Source organism: Peromyscus californicus, unplaced genomic scaffold, assembly GCF_007827085.1.
Source record: "Peromyscus californicus insignis strain IS unplaced genomic scaffold, ASM782708v3 Scaffold_6__1_contigs__length_162567912, whole genome shotgun sequence".
Taxonomy (NCBI): Eukaryota; Metazoa; Chordata; class Mammalia; order Rodentia; family Cricetidae; genus Peromyscus; species Peromyscus californicus.
Window position 1 is genome coordinate 17,758,825 of NW_026294584.1, and position 22,994 is coordinate 17,781,818.

Genomic DNA, 22,994 nt, shown 5'->3' on the forward strand with positions numbered 1-22,994 from the left:
TAAAGTGTAAAGTCTACATCCCACACAAGGAAATAATAGAACAACAAAAAAGAAATACTTCATATACTTTACCGTGTATTTTTCCATTTCAAATCAAGATGGTCTTATACTGCTTTTGACTTACTATATAGTTATTTTGGGTAATGAAATAACAACAATGTATTCAGTATCCATCCTTCTCCTGACCCCCTGGGAGCTGAGGATTGTACCATTTTTACGATAATTTTTCCTTTTTTTTTTTTCTATTTTGGTTTTTCAAGACAGGTTTCACTGTGTAGCCCTGGCTGTCCTGGAACTCTCTCTGTAGACCAGGCTAGCCTGTGAACTCCCAGAGATCCACCTGCCTGCACCTCTGGAGTGCTAGGGTTAAAAGTGTGTGCTACTGCCCAGCCCAGTTTTTTTTCATCTCTTGCACCGAACGGTCCTGTCTCTAGACTTAGCAGATATTACAAATGCTTCAAAATGTTAAGCCAGATATGTTTGATGGTGCAGACTTAGCAGGCAGAAGTTACAGATCTCTTTAAAGCCATTGTGGTCTACACAGTGAGTTCCAGGCCAGGCCAGTCAAAGTCACACAGTGAGACTCCATTTTAAAACAAAACCAGTAAAACCAGGATATTTTGTCTGTCTACGGTTTGTTTCTTCATTATAACTGTTCTGTCTGGTGTGAGCTAAAATCCCAATACAGTTTTAATTTGCATTTGTTTAATTGAAATGAGATAGCATCATAATATGTTCATTTGCATTTCCCTGATGCCTAATAGTGTTGGACACTTGCAAATATTTATTGGCCATATGTATTTCTTCCTTTGAAATCTATTAAACTTATTAGCCTATTTATTGATTGGATGATTTGTTTTTTTAGGTTATAACTTTTGCAGTTCTTACAGATTCTTGATATTAACTTGATATTTATATAGTTGGGCCAAGATCCCCATTCTGCTGTCTGTTACTATGCAGAAGCTCTCAGTTCCAGGAGAGTCCTTGAGTCAGTTGGGGTTATTAGCTGTTCCATTAGAGTCCGTTCAGAAAATCTGCCTGTGTGTATACCTTGAAATGCCCTTCCTGTTTTTCTTGACATTCTCAGAGTTTGCTACTTAAGGTCCTTAGTCCATCTTTGAATTGATTTTGTGTGTGTGTGTGTGTGTGTGTGTGTGTGTGTGTAATAAGAGGTACAGATCAAGTTTTCGTTTTTCTACATGTAGACATGCAGTTTTTTAGCACCCTTTGTTGAAAAGGCTGTTTTTCAACCCTGTGTGTTTTTGATATCTTTGTCAAAAATTCTGTGGTTGTAGCTGTGTAGGCTCATTTCTGGATCCTCTGTTCTATTCCGCTGTTGTACAGTCTTGTTTTTATCCAGTCCTATGCTGCTTTCATTACTGTGGCCCTGTAATTTGAGAGAAGATGTTGTTACATCGCTAGCCTTGCTCTCACTACATAGGAGTCTTTAGCTATTCAGGAGTCTTTTGTACTTCCATGTGAATTTTAGGACAGTTTTTTCCCCCAAGTTTTATGAAGGATGTCTTTGATATCTTGATAGGGATTGTGTTTATTCTACAGGTCACTTTTGGAAATATAGCCACTTTCACTATATTAGTTCTGCCAGGGCCAGTGAGAAGGTTCCATGGGTCAAGGGACTTTCCATAAGCCTGACAACGTGAGTTCAGTTACCAGGACTCCCGGGGTAGGAAGAGAGAACCAATTCCTCCTACAAGGTTTCCTCTGGCTTTCATGCACATGTGTATTCCCTCATACACAAATAAATGAATAAATGTAGTTGTAAAAATTAATTCTGCCAAGCAGTAGTGGCGCCTGCCTTTAATCCCAGCACTCAGAAGACAGAAGCAGGTGGATCTCTGTGAGTTCTAGGCCAGCCTGTCTACAGAGCTATTTCTAGGATACAGAGAAACCCTGTCTCAAACAACAAAAAAATTAGTTCTTCCAGGGACAGGTGAGATGGCCCAGTGGGTAGAGGCATTTGCTGGCTAGCCCGACAACCTGTGTTCTGTTCCAGCACCCACTCCTCTGACTTCCAAATGTGCACTAGGGTGTGGGTGAGATGGGGCAGAATAGCAATTATAGACTGATACAATCAAGAGGTCTTGCCATTTTCTAGTGTCTAGCTTAAGACTTTGACTATAGAGGTCTTTGACCTTCTGGTGAAATGTATTCCTGGGTTTGTTTGTGTGGTGTGTATGTGTGTACATGTTCATGGCTTCCGCTGTCATTTTCTACCTCATTATTTGGGACAGGGTCTCTCACTTAACCTGGAGCCCAGTGGTTTGGCTAGCGTGGCTGCCAGCAGGCTGTCTGTCACACAGCCTCTTGCGTCTGTCTCCCCAGTGCGAGGCTAGAGGTGTACAGCTGGCCTTTCTACAAGGGGCTGGAGATCACAGCCCGGGTCTTCATGTTTGCCTGTGAGGACCTTTCCAGCTGCCATCTTCCCAGCCCCTATTTGGTTTTGTTGTTGTTGTTGTTGTTGTTGTTGTTTATTGTGAATGGGATTTTTTTTTTCTGATTTTTTTTCTTGGCAAGTTCATTGCTTTATAGAAAAGCTACTGGGTTTTTTTTTTTGTTGATTTTTGTATATTTTGATGAAAGTGCATATCATAGTTAAGAGTTTTCTGAACGAATCTTTAGTCTTTTAAGTATAAGGTTGTGTAGTCTACAAATAGAGACAGATAATCTGACTTCTTCCTTTCCTGTTCGTTATTTTTCTTGTCTTTTTGCTCTGACTTAGACTCAAATATTATATTGAATAAGGTGGAAAGAAGTGGACACTCTTCTCTTCATTCCTGATATTAAAGGACATGCTGTGTTTTCCTCTAGTACTACAGAGATAAACATGTAATTTCTGTTCTTGATTCTGTGTGCTGTATTTGCCTATGTGGGGACCTTCCTGGGAATCTTGAAGTGAAACTAACTTTGTCATGGTTGTATGATCTTAATGTGTTCTTCAATTCAATTTGCAGTAATTTTATTGAAAACTTTTTATTCCTATGTTGATCAGAGGAACTGGGCTATAATTTTCTTGTTTCTTGATTCCTATATGACTTGTCATCAGGATGATGCTGGCCTCATAGACTGAGTTAGATAATGCTCTGCTTTTTTAACTAGTTGGAGGAGCATTGGTGTTAGCTCTTCTTTAGGAGTTGGTGGAATTCAGGAGTGAATCCACTGGTCCTGAACTTTACTTTTCTAGGGACTTTTATTGGTGCTTTAATCTTGTTGCTTGTTGTGTATATATTTAAATTGTTTATAGCTTCTTGAGTTAATTTTAATAGGTCATATTGTTAATCCCACCAAACAAGAGTAAAGACCATACCCAAATTTTTTTAGTTGAATTACTCAAGCTTTGTTTTCTATCAGACAGGACGGTCTCCCTAAAGCAGGTTTGAGAAAATAGCTTTGAACACAGGAGAGAGTGGGATTTGTGTAGCTCAAGAACTGCAAGATGAGGAAGGTTTGCAAGGGTTTGGGGTTTCCAGAGGAATTTTGGTTATGTAGGAACCAACATCTCACAGGGTGGAGATCAGGGTATATATAGGGTGTGAAACATGTGCAAATTCCAGAAAATGGGTCAAGACATGGTAAAATCCAAGTTTTACAGAAAACAGGAATGAACTTATTTTGACCTTGTAACAAAATGGCTTTAATCTCAAGAAGAGTCAGGCTGGCCCATCAATATATTGCCTAGGAATTTATCCATTTCTTCCAAATTTTCCAGGGGTTTGTTGTTGTTGTTTTGTTTTTTGAGACAGGGGTTTTCTCTGAAACAGTTCTGGCTGTCCTGGAACTCACTCTGTAGCCCAGGCTGGCCTCAATCTCACAGAGATCCACCTGCCTCTGCCTCCTGAGTGCTGGGATTAAAGGCATGCGCCACCACCGCCTGGTGATTTTCCAGGTTTTTGAAATATGTTTTCAAAGAATTCCCAAATGATTCTCTGAATTTTACTGGACTCTGTTGAAACTTTCCTGGTTTGTTGTTTGTTTGTTTGTTTGTTTGTTTGTTTGTTTGTTTGGTTGGTTGTTTGTTTGTTTGGTTGGTTGGTCGGTTGGTTGGTTTGGGTGTATTTGTACTTTTTCCCCACCCCTTTCTCCCTTCCCTCCCTCCCTCAGTTTGTTAACCTCACATTTGAAAGGAAATATATCCTTATTTGGTTAGTTCTGTGTGTTGTTCTTTAGTCGACATTGTACCCATTTCTGTCTCAGTTTTTGCTATCTGCTGCTGTCTACTGCTGAGTGATTTTTTTTTTTTCTTTTTAAACTAGGTGATTTCATCTGTGCCAAAGCCTCCAGAGGACAGATTGGAAGATGTGCATCCAAGTCACCCACGAAAACAAAGAAGAAGAATATAGCTTGCCAGACAGTTAGTCTTGTCTTCTCTTTCTTTTTTCTTTTTGAGCCGGGGTCTCACTGGGTAGCCCTGGCTGGCCTGGAACTTGCTATGTAGACCAGGCTGGCCCTGGGCCTCTGCCACCTGGGTGTTGGTATTAAAGGTGTGTGCCAACACAACCAAGCTAAATTAGTATTTTCTGGCGAGAACCTTTATGTTTTAATTCTCTAAGATATCTCACTACCGGTGTTTTACTGTAAACTATTTTCTTGTATTTCTTTTCAACTGTTTGCAAATGTTTCCATTTTTTTTTTTTTTTGGATCTACACTCAATGTGGCAGAAACAGTTCTTTTCACACTGTATTAGTTCTTATATTACAATATTTAAATTGTTTGAAACAAATACAAAACTCTGGATGCAAATAAGGACAGTCAGGATCTGACTTTAATTCAGGTTTTTGAGCAATTGGTGTTCAAAAACTAGCAGGCGGTTTGTTTCTGAATACCAGGGCTTCAAAATGAAGGCAGTTCTGTAAAGGAAAAAATGCCAATAAAACGTTAGAACAAAGTTGGTATTAGAAATGTACATGCTATTGTAACTTCTAAAAATAATTTAGACGAACTGTGGTGATCTAAAGACTAATCAGTGTTGGCACTTCTAGATTTCTACCCTGGCAGCACATTTGTACTTTTCTTCTGTCAACGGGCCATGTGATTTTGTACTATTTCCATCTCCTTTTCTGGGAAAAATAAACTGAGGAGGCCCGTCCTGCACCACATGCTGTACGCATGTCGGCTCGTGTCCCTAGGGCCTTCTTCAGTGGGTTTTTCTGGCCGTGTCCTAAGAATAAGGTTGACTTCAGTTGCCATGGTGTACAGTCAGCCCTGCCAGTGTGGCTTTTCAGTGCCGGATGATGCCACGGGAAACTGCCAACAAGGGCTTAGGTTCTCCATGCACGAGAGGTGATTACATAGATTGCTGTGCTGAGATCTCAGGTAAGAGGTCTATTAGCAGCTAAGCACGGAGCTGGAAAGAAGAAATGCCCTCGGATCAGGCTGCTCAGATGTAAAGCGGGCGCTGCGCCCTGTTCCTCGCGGGCGGAGGAACAGTTTAGTGCAGTGGCTTGTGCTGTCACAGATGAGGGGTTGGAGATTGGACTGTGCTGCTGAATGGTTAAGAAGATCATTTTCCATGTGTGTAGGGTGTGGCAATCCAGAAACTTCTCTTAGGGTCTTCATGGGAGAAGCTGTTATGTGGTTCTCTGTCATAAGTGCATTCCTGATCTGTTTTGTGAGTGTGAGAAGAGTGTTTGATTATCCATCTTCACCAGCACACACACTAGTGGCCATGAGAAGAAAGGAATGTGCCATGTCAAGCAGGGAAGGAGAAAGTGGAGGCGACAGGCGGCATCCTCCTGAGTTCCCAGCAGTAGAGGTCACAAGAGCACACTGCAGCGGAACTGGCTGCTGGCTGCTCCATCCTGAATGGCCTCCCCAGCCCTGTCCATTTTGTTAAGCTGTGTTTAAACACCAGTCTCCTCCCTCCCTCCCTCCCTCCCTCCCTCTCTCCCTCCCTCCCTCCCTCCCTCCCTCTCTCTCTCTCTCTCTCTCTCTCCCTCCTGCTGTGCCCGTGTGTGTGTGTGTGTGTGTGTGTGTGTGTGTACACATACACATGCACATGTGTGTGTGAAGATGCTCCCTGCCTCTTTCTCTTTCCCTGCTTGACATGGTACATGCATATTCCTTCTTTGTGTGGCCAAGAGGTAGCAGGCTAAGTCAAGTCTGCTAACTATAATTACTGAAATAGTAATGCCGTCTTTAGCCCCAAACTGGAATGAGCTGATGACTTTATGATTGATTGTCTGCAATTTGGCAATGGGCTGAAGCTACACAGTGAGAGGCTAGTGTGTATTATTTTCTAGTCCTTTACATTTTTCCCTTCATTGGGCCAGCAAGATGGCTCACTGTGTAAAGGCACTTGCTTAGAAACCCGACTACCTGAGTTCAGTTCTCTGGGACCCACATGGTGGCAGGAGAGAACAGGCTCCTACAAACTGACTTCTGACCTCCACACAGGCGTTGTCCTAGATCGGGTTACTATCTGAAACACCATGATCAAAAGTCAGTTGGGGAGGAAGGGTTTATTTGCCTTATGCCTCAGCTGTAGTCCACTTGTAGGCTACCATTGGAGGAAGTCAGGACAGGCACTCAAACAAGGCAGGAGCCTGGAGGCAGGAGCTTGTTCCTCGTGGCTTGCCCAGCCCACTTCCTTTTTTTGTTTTCGAGACAGGGTTTCTCTGTGTAGCTTTGGCGCCTTTCCTGGAACTCACTCTGTAGCTCAGGTTGGCCTCAAACTCACAGAGATCCGCCTGGGTCTGCCTCTGTTTTCTTATAGAACCCAGAACCACCAGCCCAGAGATGGCACCACCCACCATGGGCTGGGACCTCCCCCATCAATCACTAATTAAGAAAATGCCCTGCAGCCAGATCTTATGGAGGCATTTTCTCAATTGAGAGTCCCTCCTTTCAGATGACTCTAGCTTGTGTCAAGTTGACATAAAACTAGCCAGCACATGGCATGTGTACCCCCCACACACACACTCATAATTTTAATGAAATTTTTCCCTCATCTACTTTAAGCTTTCAGTATTTGTGACTACCTTTGCATCTGGGAGGCATGGTCCAAACACCTCCAACAAAAGCCTGTCTTTTCTCACTGCTTTTTCAAAGTCTGCAAAAGAGATCTTGCCATCATTGTCATGATCCTAGAGAGAAAAGTGATTTCATGATAAATGATAAAAGTCTTTTTAATTTTGCCTTAGAAAAGTAGCTGTGTAGACTGCCAAGCAAAACTAGAAGTTCATACCGTGGAAGACATTGACACAAATCTCTGGGTATTTATTAGTAGAAGTCACTGATTGATTATTCTAACCTGAGTCTTCTTTGCTATACACAATGCAGCCCTGTCAATAACACACACTGGAATTGAGGAATAATGCAAAACATTGGGAGGGAGAACTATATTAACCTACTGCCCCTTTTGCAATTAAGTAAGTATAATGTGGCTCAGATTTTTTGGCACAATTTTATCCTCTAAAGGCTTTATTTGGGAGCTCATCAGGTAGAAATGACAGCCACTAAGGACAAGGCACCTGGAATTATCATGGTGGCTGTCCAGGCTGGGTTAGATTCATGGAATGGAGGCTGCAGACTCCTGCTAGAATATTAGAGGGTTGAGAGCTGGGTAAGTAGGGAGGTGTGGGGAGCCTGCAGAGTTCTGTCCACCTGAATCACAGTAGAAAACGGGTGTAAGCCAGCAAAGTGTTCTGGACAAGGCTTATGAGAGATTACGTGTGTTGTGCAGAATCCAGGGCATGGGGACTGCTTCAGATTGAGTTGGATGAGATGTCCCTGACTTCATTTTTGTGCATAACTTCAGAATCCAATCTAGAGGAAAATGTGAGTGGCCATCAGAAAAAGAAATATTCCATAAAAATTTCCTTTCCAGATAGGAATTTGGGGACATCTTGTCACTGAAGAAGGCATCTGCACTCAACCTGAGCAGCAGCTAGTATTTCTTTTTTTTTTTTTTTTTTTTTTTTTGGTTTTTCGAGACAGGGTTTCTCTGTGTAGCTTTGCGCCTTTTCCTGGAACTCACTTGGTAGCCCAGGCTGGCCTCGAACTCACAGAGATCCGCCTGGCTCTGCCTCCCGAGTGCTGGGATTAAAGGCGTGCGCCACCACCGCCCGGCAAGCAGCTAGTATTTCTACAAGAGCATACTCTGTAGGTGTTAGACGCTGACCTTCCTGTTCTCTGTTTCCCATCTTTCTCCCGTCTCTCTCTCTCTCTCTCTCTCTCTCTCTCTCTCTCTCTCTCTCTCTCTCTCTCTCTCTCTCTGTGTGTGTGTGTGTGTGTGTGTGTGTGTGTGTATGTGTGTCTCTCTCTCTGTCTGTGTCCATCTCTCCTTTCCCTCACCCTCTGTGTGTGTGACAGAGAGAGACAGAGACAGTCTCAGAGTGTGGCCCTGGCTGGTCTTGAACTTGCAATCCTTCAGACATCCAAGTGCTAGATTGCAGGTGTGCAGCACCATGCCTAGCTTGCTCTTCTCTGAGCCTCAGTGATATCAGGGAGTTTGCTGGGCCTGCCCTGGATTCACAGACCCTTACTCCAAACAGTTCTGGGTCCTTGTAAGAAAAGAATGGATATCAATATTCTTGTAATAAGGAGCCACTACTGTGAGGCTTTATGGCTTTAATTCTGCTTCAGTTTTTCTCATCTGCAAAATGGAAACAATAGTTCTAAGGATAAAATGAGTATAGAGGGCCCTGAAAGGCCTGCTATGTAGTAAGCACTCTATAAGGGTCAAATATTTTTATTGTTATTTTGCTGAAATGAGTGTTGAGATAAATTGAAAAAGGGAGATCATGAAGACAAAAAGCACAGATTTTACATCTATTGAGTCTAGCCTCCTCCCAAATTAATAAGGTTTTACTGATAGTACTATTTTAAAATAGCATTTATTTTACATAATGCCTCTCTAGTCACTGGACATTCCATATGTACTGAGCACCTATTTTCAGTGAGGCATTGTTCTAGGCAGTGGGTAGAGCAGAAGAGGAAGTGAGAACTGCCCGTGGGAAAGTGACTCATCGTGGAGGAAAGGCAGCCACTGCTCGTTCACAGCCTTGTGCAGCAGCTGCCGCTTAGTGCAGTGCATGGCATGCCCATGCTTACCATTTTCTTCAGGCTTATCTCCACCAGCTCCCTTATTCCTTCATCATTGTCTTCTTCAGGGGACTGCTGGGAGAGACTGTTCTTCAGCATGTCAAAAATCTTCTCCCGGGAAATATAACCGTCTCCAGTTAAATAATAGACTTCAAAACAGACTTTATAAAGCATAGGAATAAAAAATTGAACCAATAAAATACCATTAGTTAGTTCAGCATAAGATAATTAGTGATAAACATACAATTCCTGATCTGATCCACTATATGGCAGAGGTTTTATTAAAAAATGCTTCTTGTTAAATTTCTTTCTGCAGGATTAAATACCCCTTGGGAGCTAAGAGAAGAGCTCTCGTAGTTCCTGGAGTTGGGGTTTGAAAATGTGCCGAGCTGCAATAAATGAGGGGGGATTTTTAACTGACTTGTTTGGATGCTTACATGTGTATTTGCATAAGTGTGTGTGTGTGTGTGTGTGTGTGTGTGTGTGTGTGTTCTCTGCATATAGACTATAAAAATAAAGCACACACTTTACTGCATTCTTGGAAAAGGACTCCCCCACTCCCAGGACATTTAGATAGTGAATGCAGTCATCTCCTTGGGGTTTGCCCATCTGCCTTATCTTCAAGCCTCTGTCTGGTGGACAGGAACTTCCATGCTGTCCATCTCAGATGACCTTTTTAATGTCCTGGGAATGTAGCAGTGAAGTAGCTTTCCTGGAGTTAGTGTAGCTAAATGTTTTGGCAAAAACCAGTAATAAACTTGAGTGTCAGATGAGTTGGGTGGCCGTTAAATTTCTCCAGTCCACAGCATAATACACAAAGTTTGAGAACAGGCCTATGTAGAAAATAGCGTTCCCCAAATGAGCTCCTCCTAAGATGTGTAAGAAGCATTTTCGGAAGTGGGATTAGAAAAGACACATCGTCTTCGGTGTGATGCTGTTTAATCATGCAACTCTGTTCAGTGCCACAACTCTGTTCACCAGGGATTAGTGTTCCCACAAGGGTTGACGTCCATGACACAGCTTTCCACTTCTCAGTGAAACTGTGTAAGAACCCTGTAAGGTTGGGGGAGGTGGAGTGGAGAGGGAGATGGCTTAGAGTGCTTGCTTTTAAAATGTGTGAGGCTCTGGATTCAGTCCCCAGCACAGCACTGCACCCCCAGACACTGCAGAATAGGAACTACACACGTGACCTCATGAAATAGTAAATATGAAGGGAACTGCAAGAGCACAAAAGTACTAAATGTCAGAGAAGTTTGTTATTCAAAATACTGCTACAAAATGTTAGTGTGTCTTTAGCTTAGAGGTTTTTCTGGGGGAGGGCATTCAAGACGGTTTCTCTGTGTAGTTTTGGTTCCTGTCCTAGATCTTGCTCTGTAAACCAGGCTGGCCTCGAACTCACAGAGATCTGCCTGCCTCTGCCTCCCGAGTGCTGGGATTAAAGGCGCATGCCACCGCCGCCCAGCTCACTTAGAGATATTTTTATTAGAAAATGTGTGTATGTGTCGATGTGAGTGTATGCCCCGTATGTGCAGATGCCTGCAGAGGCCAGAAGAGGGTATTGAATCCCCTGGAGCTAGACAGATTACAGACAGTTGTGAACCACCCAGTGTGGGTGCTAGGAATCAAACTTGGGTCCCTGGGAAAACTCCTATTCCCTTTATTCTCCAGGCATCTTTTTCTATGTCCCAAATCAAAATTCAAGTGAAAGAGCAAAAAGATACGCAGATCGGCTCAACTACAAAGAACTCTGCAGTCTTTTCTTAAAAGCAAAAATGGATATTTAAGCAGTTTGTTTCTCTGAAAACTGGTGTCTAAAATGTTTTTTATCCTGTTTCCAGGGAATCCTATGAGCAGGAGTAAAACATAGGAAATGGCCATCACCCTGGGGTGGGGGATTGCAGACCAGAGTCACTGCTGTGCAGAGCTGTGGCTCAGGACAAGCTTCCCAGGGCCCAGCACTCCTTCTATTGAGAACACCCCATTGGGCTTGGATTGCCTTTGGTCTTCTCTCGCTTTCCTTTCCTCAGTCATGAAGACCAGAGGGATGCTGGTGTCTGGGCTGTTCGGGTGTGTTGGGCTTCGTCCTCATTCTCTTGTGGTGGAGTGCAGTAACACAGGCCCAACCCTGCATCGAGGCCTGTCCTGCTGAGCCCAGACGAGATCAGAAACCTTGGCTTTGCCAGCTGACCCTTAGTGGCTGTTCTTCACCTGGGCTGTAAGCCAAACACCCACCCTCGTGACAGTTGGCATTACAGACTCTGTAGAGGCAATGGGTCACAACTGGGTCCCCCAATTCATCCTTTGTGGGTTTTTCTTATTTTTCACTCTTACGTATGCATGCATGGATTAATGCTCATGGAGGTCAGTGGACAACTCTCAGGAATTGGTTCTCCTACCATGTGCGTTCTGGGATTTTACTCAGGTTGACGGATTTGGTGGCAAGCGCCCTTCCCTGACGACCTACCTGCTGGCCCTTTATTTCTGTTTGATACGTTATGAGGCATTTTTACAAGGTTGTTTTAGAGAACACTGATTTCATCTTTTTGATTATATAAGCATTCACTTGTGAACAGACTTTCCTGGAAGAAGCTACTTCTACAACTGAGAACTCCAGTAAGTTTGGGGTCTACTTCTACAACTGAGAACTCCAGTAAGTTTGGGGTCTACTTCTACAACTGAGAACTCCAGTAAGTTTGGGGTCTACTTCTACAACTGAGAACTCCAGTAAGTTTGGGGTCTACTTCTACAACTGAGAACTCCAGTAAGTTTGGGGTCTACTTCCACAACTGAGAACTCCAGTAAGTTTGGGGTCTACTTCCACAACTGAGAACTCCAGTAAGTTTGGGGTCTACTTCCACAACTGAGAACTCCAGTAAGTTTGGGGTCTACTTCCACAACTGAGAACTCCAGTAAGTTTGGGGTCTACAGCCTAATTATTTGCCACCTCTCATCTAACATCCTTGTGGCTATTTGGTAAATCCTTTGGAATGTTTCCACCAGCCCAGAAGCTAAGAAAGTCATCAGTGAGGCCTGTAACAGGTCCCCTCCATGCTGTGGCCACCTACCAAATGCTGCCACCAATTTTGACTTATGACTTTGTTGTTTGTTATTATGGAAACTTCACGAAATTGCTGCCACATTGGAATGTGCAATTTGGGTAAAGCTGAATGTTCCCAGCTGTGGTCCCTGTAGTGAGCTTCAGAATAAACACTCTTGTCCCTGTGGGGGTGACAGCTCCAACTGTCGGTGCACCAGCACACTAACAGAATTGATGGGCATAGCGCTAAGCCAGTGAGTGCTTCTTACATTTCATCTTCTCTTCAAAAGTCCCCCGGAGAAACACGGCCAGGCCTTTCACCCACTCCTGCACACTTACGTAGTTGTCACTGTCTTTGTCAAATACGAAGAACACTACAAAGGAGGAACTGTGTGAGCGTGTTGTAATTGTTTTACACCCCCGACCCCGCCGGGTTCAGATAGAAAACCTTTTCTTACAAATTGAGGGGGCACCGTTGGGGTGTTACCTTTCGAAAGGATCAAAATTATTGGAAATGTGGGCTTTCCCCCTTTATTTCTAAAGCAGAAGAGTCATTCCACACAATGAGCAATAATGATCTTCATTTGTGGTGGTTTATGTGGTTGCTAGAGCCAGGAAAGCCATGGAGCTAATTAATGACATAATTTTAATAATCAAAAATAAAAAGTGGTGAAAAACCTGTTGTAGAGTTTCCACAATGTCTCAAAGTAAATTAGTAATGTTAAACATTTTAAGTTCTTAGGTAGTTATCGTTTGGGGTGTGTGTGTGTGTACGAGTGTGTACGAACATGTACCACGGCTCTGTGTGTAGGTCACAGCCTTGTGGAGCTGACTCTCTTCTATTTTAGGCTGGTTCTGGTGATCACAGCTCAGGAAGTCAGACTTGAGCAAGCACCTTTACCCCCTGACCCATCTTGCCAGTCCAATTTTTAGTTACCAATGGAACTTTATTATCTATAGAAAAACATTCAAATGTTACTTGTTCTTTGGAGATGAAGGTGTATTGATGGTTTTGTTTGTGGTGATCTTTTCACAGATATGTGTGTGTTGTGTCATATCTTACCAAATGTATAGTTTAATGATTTACTATAGAATTTAACTGGATATACCAATCACTATCTTGTTTTAGACATGTGACTTTAAATATTCCCAATATAACAAGTCACCATCTTTTGTAATCACATATTTCTATGAAGAAAAAAAAGCCAAAAATGATTTACACATTGGTGTGGCATGGACTTTCATGATTCACATCTGTGGCGTGTACTTTCATGGTTAAAAGCCCTCAGTTGTTTATCCTTAAAAAAAAAATACTGCTAGGCTCTGTAGTTCAGTGGTGATGATTTCTCAAAACTTCCCTGCTCTGAGGCACACAATTCTGATGGGTTTGTGTTAAAAACCATCCTCACATTCCCTCTGGGTATGTGTTTGCAGCACTTTCCTACCAGAATTATTCCTTTCTAGTTGGGCACTGAGAGAAAGTCCAGTCTTGTGAAAAGGACACTCAGATGGGTTCAGTTTTTGGTTGGTACATTTTGGTTTACTGTGACTCCTTACCCCTGTTCATTAACATGTCATCAGTCATTCCGAACACGTTATGCAGGATCCCTCGAAATGTGTTGCAGTCCAGCCTGGCATTAACAAGCTTTCCACTGGGTCTTTCCACAAAGCTATAGAAAAGGCGTATGAGACATTCAATTTCACTTTTCGTGACTGTAAAATGAGAAGACAGATAAGATGTAGCGTTAATCACCAAGTTATTCAATGCAATCACAGCTGTTTAGTTCTTATGATGCCAGATGGCCATATATGATGAGTAATTTGTAGTGTTTGGCTTCTACCAGATCTGCGGGCTTCACAATGGAAATTTGGGGTAGTCACACATGGGGCTCTCGTCCCAGACTTAGTGATGTTTAGGCATGCACAGGTGACTGGTGCAGTCAGGACAGAAACCTGGCATTCGACCTGGGGGTGGGCATAAGACCTAAAGCATCTAGACTGTTTCCATTTCTTTTCTGAGATTTATTTTAGTTTTATGTATACATATATGGGTGTCTTCCTGACACGTATATCTGTACCACGTGTGCAGTACCCTTGAGGCTTGAACAGGGCATTGGATTCTCGGGAGCTGGAGTTGTAGCTGGTTGTGAGCCCCCATGGGAATTGAGCCTGGGCCTTCTGCAAGAGCAGTGAGTGCTCTTAAACATGGAGACAGCTCTCTAGCCCCCGTTTCTATGTCTTATCCTAAACTGCTAAGACTTAACGACTCCTCGGTGCCCTCTCTACTAACAGCTGAGTTGTCGGGGTGCTCTCAGATTCTGCAATCCCTTGAATGTCCAATTGTGTGACTCAACAGCTACTTGAGAGAACAGAAATGGGGAGAGGCAGCTGGTCGCCACGTCGTTTTGTTTTCCTTTTGTTTTTTTTCTTGATCCTTTCCTCCTGTTTGTGAAGGAAGGTGAGGAGAAATAACCTCCTTTGTAAATACTCAGTTTACAACATGTGGGTTCTATGTGAAGAAGGCAGTTTCTATGTGAAGAAGGAAGTTCTTAGGGTACTGACTGGTAATCTTGAGAGTAATTTCAAAGGTGCCTAATAACATTTATTTTGTAGACCAAGTTAAGATCTCTTTCTCCTTAATAGAATGTCATACTATAGCAGTGCAGCTCTGAAATAGGATCCGTCTACGTCTTACGGGACACCCAGGAACCGGGGAGCGGATATGGACTTGACTTCTGCCCTCAAGGCTGTTGCAGGCTGGGCAGGAGATACGTGAGGGACTGTGGTGTGGCTCAGTGGTGGAAGGCTTGCCTAGCATGTGTGGTCACCAGCTCCTCTTAAACCAGCTGTGAAGTGTTAGAAAAAGTATTGTACATCACACAGCAAAGGAAGGGGTTGTGAACTAGGGAAGGTGCTGAGCGATAAAACATTAAAAGTGGGGGTGTCACTGGAGTGGAGTCTCTCAAAGGAGCAGGCACTCACCCGGGAGGCAGCTGGAAGACTCAGGGGTTTGAGTTCTGAGAGCAAAGGGGGGTCCATGGGGCATGTTGGCAGATTTATTTTTAAATCAGAAATGTTTATTTTTTATTTTTTCTGACATATTTTTATTGATTATTTGGAAATTTCACACGATGCACCCCATCACACTCGCTTCCCAGTCCTTCCAAGTCCACCTCCCACCATTTTGCCCCCCCCAAAAGAAAGAAAAAGAAAATAATAACCAAGTCCAATATACTCACGGGGGCATGGTCAATCTCCCAGTGGCCAGCCCCTTAAAGAAAGCTGGGTCCTTCCCCACCCCACCCCCACCAGAAGCCATCAACTGTGAAGAGCTACACTTGAGCATCCCTGTCATAATTTGTAAGGGTTCTCTTCAATGGCTTCTTGTCTAGATGGTTTGCTTTTTGGCGGGGGAGCTTCACAGAACCCTGCACTGCCTCTCATTCTGACCTGTGAGCCTGCAGTAATCAGCAATACCATTGCAAAGTACTTCCTTGCCTCTAAGAGCCGGCAGCAACCTGGGTCACGGACTTTCGCATGGTTTCTGGAGACAGCATGGACCACAGACATCCACACGGATTCAGGCAGCACAGACCACAGACCTCAACATGGTGCCCAGTGGCAGCAAGGACTACAGACATGAACACAGCCTCCAGCTGCCACATGGACTGCAGACACCACAGGGTCGCACGGATCACGGACCTCACATGCTGGCAGATCTTACAGACAATACAAAACTTACCAAACAATTCTGGCTGATAACCAGACCGGTATTTAAGTTTTTACCCACTTTCACAATACATTCTTGGAGTTATTTTTGAATAGAAAATCAGCAATTTGTATTTTGCTACATGATCATAACAATCAGTCTGTCTTTTTTTTTCAATTAATTAATTAATTTATATTGAGACAAGGTCTCACAATGTAACCCAGGCTGGCCTGAAACTCTTAATCTACTGCCTCAGTTTCCCAAGCCCTGGTGTTACAGGCATGCGTTATTGCCTCCATCGATGTGATTTTGGTTTTCATTAGAGAAATGAGATCTAAGTAGCCTCCCTTTAAAGCTAGTGGCATTTGACTGGTGTGGTGGTGGCACACGCCCTTTGTCCCAGCACTCTGGAGACAGGCAGGTGGATCTCTGAATTCAAGGCCAGCCTGGGCTACACAGTGATTTCCAGGCCTGCTACAGCTATACAATAACACCCTGTCTCAGACAAACGAAACAATGCAGTGAGATTTTTGTGACTGTTTCCGCTAATAGCATACAGTGAAAACGAGGCCCTATGGTTGAAGGGCAATACCAAGTGTAATGTTGCCATTTCCCCTGACTCAAACCTTTCCATCCTGGAGGAATGGAAGCCTGAAACTTGGGCTTTTAAAGCTCTTCCCGGTTCTGGAAGTGGTAACAAGTGCTGGGAAGGGGCTCCTGAGCTGCCTGCAAGCTGTGCTCCAGGGATACAACTTTTTCTTAACTTCTTTGACTGTTTCATGCGTGTATATGACGAATTTTAGTCTTCACCTTCTATTCCTCTCATCCCCCCATTGAAAACTCCCCCAAGCCCTCTTCCCGCTCTATTTTCCGTGTGTGCCCCACCGAGTTTAATTAGGTGACTTGCATGGCCGTGTGTGAAGGTTGTTTACCTCCAGAGAGCCTGGGCAACTTCCCAGTGGCTCTGCCACTGAGAAAGTGACATCCCTTCCCCCAGCCATCGTTAACTGCCAGTAGTCCCTCAGGGGGCGGGGGCTCATGAGCCTTTCCCCTTTGCATGATGAAATGTTGACAGGGCTCAGTCTTGTCTTGTGTAGTGAGTTCAATAGTGCAACAACAGAGTCATGTCAAGAAAGACATCATTTCGTAGCACATCCCCCCCATCCTCCAGGTCTTTACTCCTTCTGTCTCCCCTCTTCTGCAATGTTCCTTGAGCCTAGACTGGGCTGATATAGATCAGCCATTTGGGGCCGAGCACTCCACCAGCCTTTATTCCAGCTCTTTGACTGGTCAGCAATCTCTGTGTTAACTGCTGCCTAATGCAATACAGCTTTCTTGAGGAAGACCAAGAACAGCACCAATTCTATGCACACCTGAGTGTTTAGAAAGCGGTTTGAGCATGTCCACTCAGCAAAACGACAGCTGGGTTCCCCCTTCGCAGCGATGATCTCCCTGCCACAGCTCTTGGTCCTCCAGAGCAGGTCTCGACTGCCATTAGGAAATGGTTACCCCCAAACATCCCTGCCACCACTGCACCAGAGGACGCATCTTGTCGGCTGTTACTGCAGCTTAGTGTTCGCGCCTAGGTAAGCTGTTAGCTTTCCTCCCCCAGAAGCCTGCAAGAGCACCTCCAGGCGCTGTAAAAGCCAGCTGGCAGGAAGGAAGCACGCAGCCATTGCAGCTGATTTCTCCGAGTCCTGTGACCAAAGTGTGCGGCATCTTCAGCAACAGTCTTAACAGGTGCTGGCAGGAAGATAAGAACAATGACAGTGGCATGTAGTTCTGGGGCCTCTCTAACCAACAACTCAGGGAACATCCCACACCTGCACTGAGATTTGTGTTAGATAACAAGGCTTCTGGGAGGATTACTAGGGATGTAGGTTTCTTCAGTCATTACCCATACTAGGGTGGGCTTTTTGGTGAGATAGAGGTCTTTGAGTCATGTTCCTGTAAGATCCCTCACCCATATTCCTGTAAATAAATTCACTAGCTCACCAAGCTAGCCTTGGGTGGAATTGTTTCTTTGGTGTGTTGTGCATACCCTGTCTATACTGTATGTGTCTCCCCAAGAAAAGTTACACATTGACGTGGTAGGATGTAGATCACCTAGTGCATAAATGAAATTTCTGGATTGGGTTAACTGAGGCAGCAAGACCCACGCTAAATGTGGGCAGTACCATCCCACCAGCGAGGCCCTGACCTAAGTAAGATTGGAGTGAAAAGTTTGAATTCAGTCCCTCCTCTAAAGACCTACTACATCTAGGTGGCAGTACATCTCTGATAGTGTAGATCTTTCTATTATTTTCAAATTTTAATTTTTATCTCTTGTAGCTCAGACTTGCCTTGAACTTCATATCATCAAGGATGACCTTGAATTTCTGACCCTCCTGTCTCTACCCCCTTAAGTGTTAGGAATGCAGGTGTGAGCGACCACTTCCAGCTTTGGGGTGCTAGGGATTGAACCCAGGGCCATGCCAACATGTAGCAGGCACCCTAGGAAACTTTATCCCCACTCTGTATTCTCCTATCTTACTTCAAGTAAGAGACACACAGGCAGTCTACTACAGACTGTGAGCCCAGTGTACCACGACGTAGTCACCTTTTCACAAATTTAGTGACGACGGGATGTTGATCTGTTATGAGATTAATATTCAGTGTGTTAATTCTATGAGAATGTAGTTTGCACAGCCATGAAGCCAGCATTCAAAGGTAATTCCCTGCCTCCATGCCTAGATTAAGACAATTATTTAGAAAAGGGATTAGAATTGTGTCTTTGGTGGCGCACTACCCAATAGACCTTCCGACATGTTCTCTGTGCTGTTCAATTTGGTAGCCATTGTGCATAGGCAGACTTTGACTCCTGAAAAGTGGCTAGTGCGATGAAGAAAATGGGATTTTAAATATAATCATCTATAGATGGTCATACATAGCGAGTGCCTATCTTTTTGGACAATGCAACTCTAGAAAGTAGTTCAAAATTAATAGACAATTTACACTCAGTGTAGAAAACAAAGCTTTCTAGATTGATCTAAAAAGTATGGCAACAGGGGGGTTGGGGATTTAGCTCAGTGGTAGAGCACTTGCCTAGCAAGTGCAAGGCCCTGGGTTCAGTCCTCAGCTCCGGAAAATTAAAAAAAAATATGGCAACAGTTATATTGTAAAGAATTTCCTTTGTGAGGTCACTAGCTTTATGAGGGTCTGAGAGTCACTTAGTGGTGGCTGCTGACCATAAGAGGTCTTTAGTCATGACGTCATAAACTCTAAAGGTTCCAAGAAGTTCTAAACCAGTGGTTCTCAACCTGTGACCTCTTCAGCAAACCTCTATCTCCAAAACTATTTACATTACGATTCATAACAGTAGCAATATTAGTTATGAAATAGCAACAAAAGTAATTTTATGGTTGGCAGTCACCACATGAGGAACTGTATTAAAGTGTCGTTGCATTAGGGAGGTTGAGAACCACTGGACTAAACCAAGGAAAGCCAAGAAACTTCTGTCATAAGGGCCTAGAACGTTGTACACAAAGAAAAATAAAAACACATGTTTTCCTAAGAAGCCTAAGGCAAACCGAAGTGTCCATGCTCATTATGATAGCATGATGCAGAAGGCCACCAGAGCTGCCTGTGACGACCTGCAGGGCAGTCAAGAGAATGATGATAATCCTTTGTGCAGAGACTCTGAACCCGACCTGTACCAATCCTGTCACTGTCAAAAGGCACAAGTGGCTTTAGAAGGCTGACTCTGAGGCCTGGTTCTCTGTCTGTGAGCACCTCTCATGCCACTGAACTTGTTTATAATCCAAGTGTAGAACAGGCAACTAGTTAGACCAGGGTAGGGCCTTGAAGGCACAGCTATGCTTAACCAGTCAGAGTTTGAGAGCACTCTGAGCACAACTGAAAAATTAATGTCAAAACTTTTGAAAAATGAAGAAATGCAGCAATTTGTTTCTCTTTTCAAACTATCTTTGCTGATTATTACAAATTTTTATCTGTGTAACTGCTTTCAAGTAACAAACCATGGTATTAAACACATGGGTAGCAGACATATCTAAAATAACTTCATTAGGATGAGGAATTTAGATTTTAAATACATACAAAATTTCCTTTTCAGCATTATTAAATAGGCTCACTTTAAAAAGCAGTCATTGGACTAAGGGGGACATCTCAGCTGGCAAAACAGTTGCTGAGTAGGACCTGAGTTTGGATCCCTAGCATCCACGGAAAGAGCTGGTGCAGCAGTGACTGTCCCCCAGCACTGGAGAAGCGGACAAGAGGGTCTCGTCAAACTGGGGAGCTCCAGGTTTAGTTAAGATGATCTTAAAAAACAAACCCTCCAGAAACAAAAGAGTAATCAAGACCCCAGCATTCATCAACTTCTGCCCCCTCTCACAAGCATACACCTCCTGCATGTATGTGAATGTGTGTGTGTGCTGTGGAGACCCACAGAGGTTTCCTAGTGAGAACTTACTCAGGGTCCACAAATCTGAGCTTGCTTTACCCAGCAGGGCTGCATAAGGGGATGAATTGACCATGGCGTGGTTACCAGGTGTTTGGAAGGGTCTTCACTTGGCTGTGGTTACCAGGTGTTTGGCAGGGTCTTCACTTGGCTGTGGTTACCACGTGTTTGGAAGGGTCTACACTTGGCTGTGTGGTGTGCTTTGATCTAGCAAGGGGGGTCTTTTGCCCTGCCCCTTGACATGTTATAAAAAGCCCCTTTGAAGAGGCAGAAGGGGCCATTGGGTATTGACCAAGGTCCTCCTGAAGCTATCCTGTGTTACTGTCTTTCTCATCTCCGCTTTCTATCTAGTATTTTCTTTTTTAATTTTTTGGTTTTTCAAGACAAGGGTTTCTCTGTATAGTTTTGGCACCTTTCCTGGAACTCACTCTGTAGCCCAGGCTGGCCTCGAACTCACCGAGATCCACCTGTATCTGTCTCCCGAGTGCTAGGATTAAGGCGAGAGCCACCACCGCCCGGCCCTATCTAGTATTTCCTTATCCCTCTCTCCTCCTCTTAGGAAACCTTTAAAAGGTGGGAGCTGGCCTCCCACGGTGTGCCATGTGCATACATATAAGCAAGCAATAATCAGCATTTACTGTGCTCATTATTGGCTAAATTAATAAAACCTTAAAGGATTATCCAGGAATTAAATAGTAGTAGGGTGACAAAGGAGACCTGGATAAGTGCTTGAGGGATTCGGATATTTTATAGACCAGCTTGAATAAGGGAAAGCTAAGCCAAGCTTACAAAAACCTTAACACCATGTCCATCCACCTGAAGTCCCAAGGAAGATGCAAGTGTTCAAGACTGGCTGAGGTTAAGTTAACGCCAATGCCTGGATGACTGAAAATGACCGCTGGTCAGGATTATTTGTAGTTAGGTCTGAGAAACAAACCCTCAGGAGTACATCACAATTTTCAGGGCAAGGCTGAACAAAACTGACCTATTAAATTGTTTACAGGCAAACACCTGTAACATGGGAAGCATCACACCATTCATTACTTTGTTGTTGCTCTTGCTGCTGCTGTTTGGGAGACAGGGTCTCACTATGTAGCTCCAGCTAGCCTGAAATTCTCTATGTAGATCAGACTGGCTTTGAGCTCAGGGACCTACCTGCCTCTGCCTCTGGAGTGCTGGGATTAAAGGTGCTCACCAACATGCTTGGCTAAAATTATATTTAAAAAGGTTTTTGGGGTGGTGTGTATGTGGGTATACAACCATGCCACAATGTGGGAGTGGAGGTCAGGACAACTTTGTGGAGTAAGTTTTTTCCTCCCACCTTACGTGGGTTTCGGCAACCAAACTCAGGTGGTAGTCTGGCATGTGTCTCCCAGCATCAAGTTCCTTTACCCACTGGGCCATCTTGCCCTCCCACCCTAAACATTTTGTTATGATATGTGATCTGTATTTATAACTGTGTATGTGTACATCCACGTGTGCAGGTCAGAGAACTTTTGGGAACTGGTTCTCCTTCCACCATGGTGTCCAGGACTCAAAATCAGGCCTCAGGCTTGCATGGCCAATGCTTTAAACCCACTGATCCATCTCGCTGCCTAAAATCACCTGATGTATTTCTATTAGTCCCTAAGTTTTGTGCCAGAAACCACTGGAACTGGTCAAAGTAAACGCTTGTAATTAAGAATTCTTATTGTCAACAGAATAAAATCTATGCTTGGCTGGCAGATTATTCTCCTGCATCTATGACTTTCTCAAGACACTCTCCCTACATGCCCAGATGTGTCAGGACACCTGATGGCTTACCTGTTTCTAAGTGCATGGTAACGCTCACCTGCACATCTGCTTGTAATCTACTGGGTGTGGAATGCAGGTCTAGGACAGCTGTGTTGGTTCTCGGGGCCCCGGGGACTGAACTCAGGTATCCACCTTGGGTGGCAGTACTTTCTTTGGCCCCTGACCACAACTCCCCCACCTTTTTTGAGATAGGGTCTCAACATGTAGCCCTGGCTGGCCTGGAACTCTTATGTAGACCATGCTTCTGCCTCCTGAGTGCTGGGATTCAAGCTATGTGCCAGCATGTGCAGCTCTTACTTGTCTTTAAGTAACCAAACATACTAGAACTGGATTCTTAGTGTTCGGTTACAGAGCACTCAGTGGTGTGCACTGTCTCCACCCAATCCAGCAACCAACGTCAGTCTGAGTCGAGGTGCAGAGACAGTGGTGGAGACCTCAGTACTCACAGCTCTTGACAGTTTTACTGATGGACTCCACCAGTTTCTTCAGAGCCCTCTGTTCCATTTGAGAGTGGTTTCAGCACACTGCTTTCCCAAAGATTCTACTTCCAAGCTTGTGCCCCGAGCTGGCAATAACTCTGTAACTCCAAAACAGAATGTGGCCATAGCAACTTCCTAGCAACCAGACAGAATGTTTGCAAGCAGCTGGAAAGATAAACAAGTGGACGCTGCCATTCAGTACATATTCAGGGAAGTTGTTAAAGTTGTGTGTATCTGAAACCTGCAGCCATTTCAATATTTAACAACGTGTAAAATGGTATTTCATTTATAGTTCCTCAGTGCAAATTAAAAGCATTTTTCTTTTTTTTTTTTTTTTTTTTTTTGGTTTTTCGAGACAGGGTTTCTCTGTGTAGCTTTGCGCCTTTCCTGGAACTCGCTTTGGAGACCAGGCTGGCCTCGAACTCACAAAGATCCGCCTGCCTCTGCCTCCCGAGTGC

The 22,994-nt window shown here is 44.0% G+C and overlaps 2 protein-coding genes across 5 annotated transcripts in view; one reads left to right on the forward strand and one right to left on the reverse strand.

The window, feature by feature from the left end:
- The window catches only part of Rbm48 (RNA binding motif protein 48), a 31,244-nt gene extending 9,257 nt beyond the window's left edge, over positions 1-21,987 (forward strand). For 2 of the 4 annotated variants that reach the window (XM_052719501.1, XM_052719503.1), the window contains exon 5: positions 4,272-5,166. In XM_052719501.1, coding sequence (XP_052575461.1) covers positions 4,272-4,358 — 87 coding nt within the window. In that variant the 3' untranslated portion in view covers positions 4,359-5,166. Of the gene's footprint in view, positions 1-4,271; positions 5,167-10,899 lie in introns of those variants that run through there. The other 2 variants (XR_008214246.1, XM_052719502.1) reach the window with 2 other exon arrangements.
- On the reverse strand, positions 5,948-22,818 carry LOC128098408 (calaxin-like). Its single transcript, XM_052719512.1, has 5 exons — positions 22,504-22,818; positions 13,656-13,811; positions 12,368-12,472; positions 9,071-9,222; positions 5,948-7,101 (listed from the first exon to the last, which is right to left on the reverse strand). The coding sequence occupies exons 1-5, from the start codon at positions 22,559-22,561 to the stop codon at positions 6,967-6,969; spliced, it is 606 nt and encodes a 201-aa protein (XP_052575472.1). The 5' UTR covers positions 22,562-22,818; the 3' UTR covers positions 5,948-6,966.
- Between the last annotated feature and the right edge of the window lie 176 nt (positions 22,819-22,994).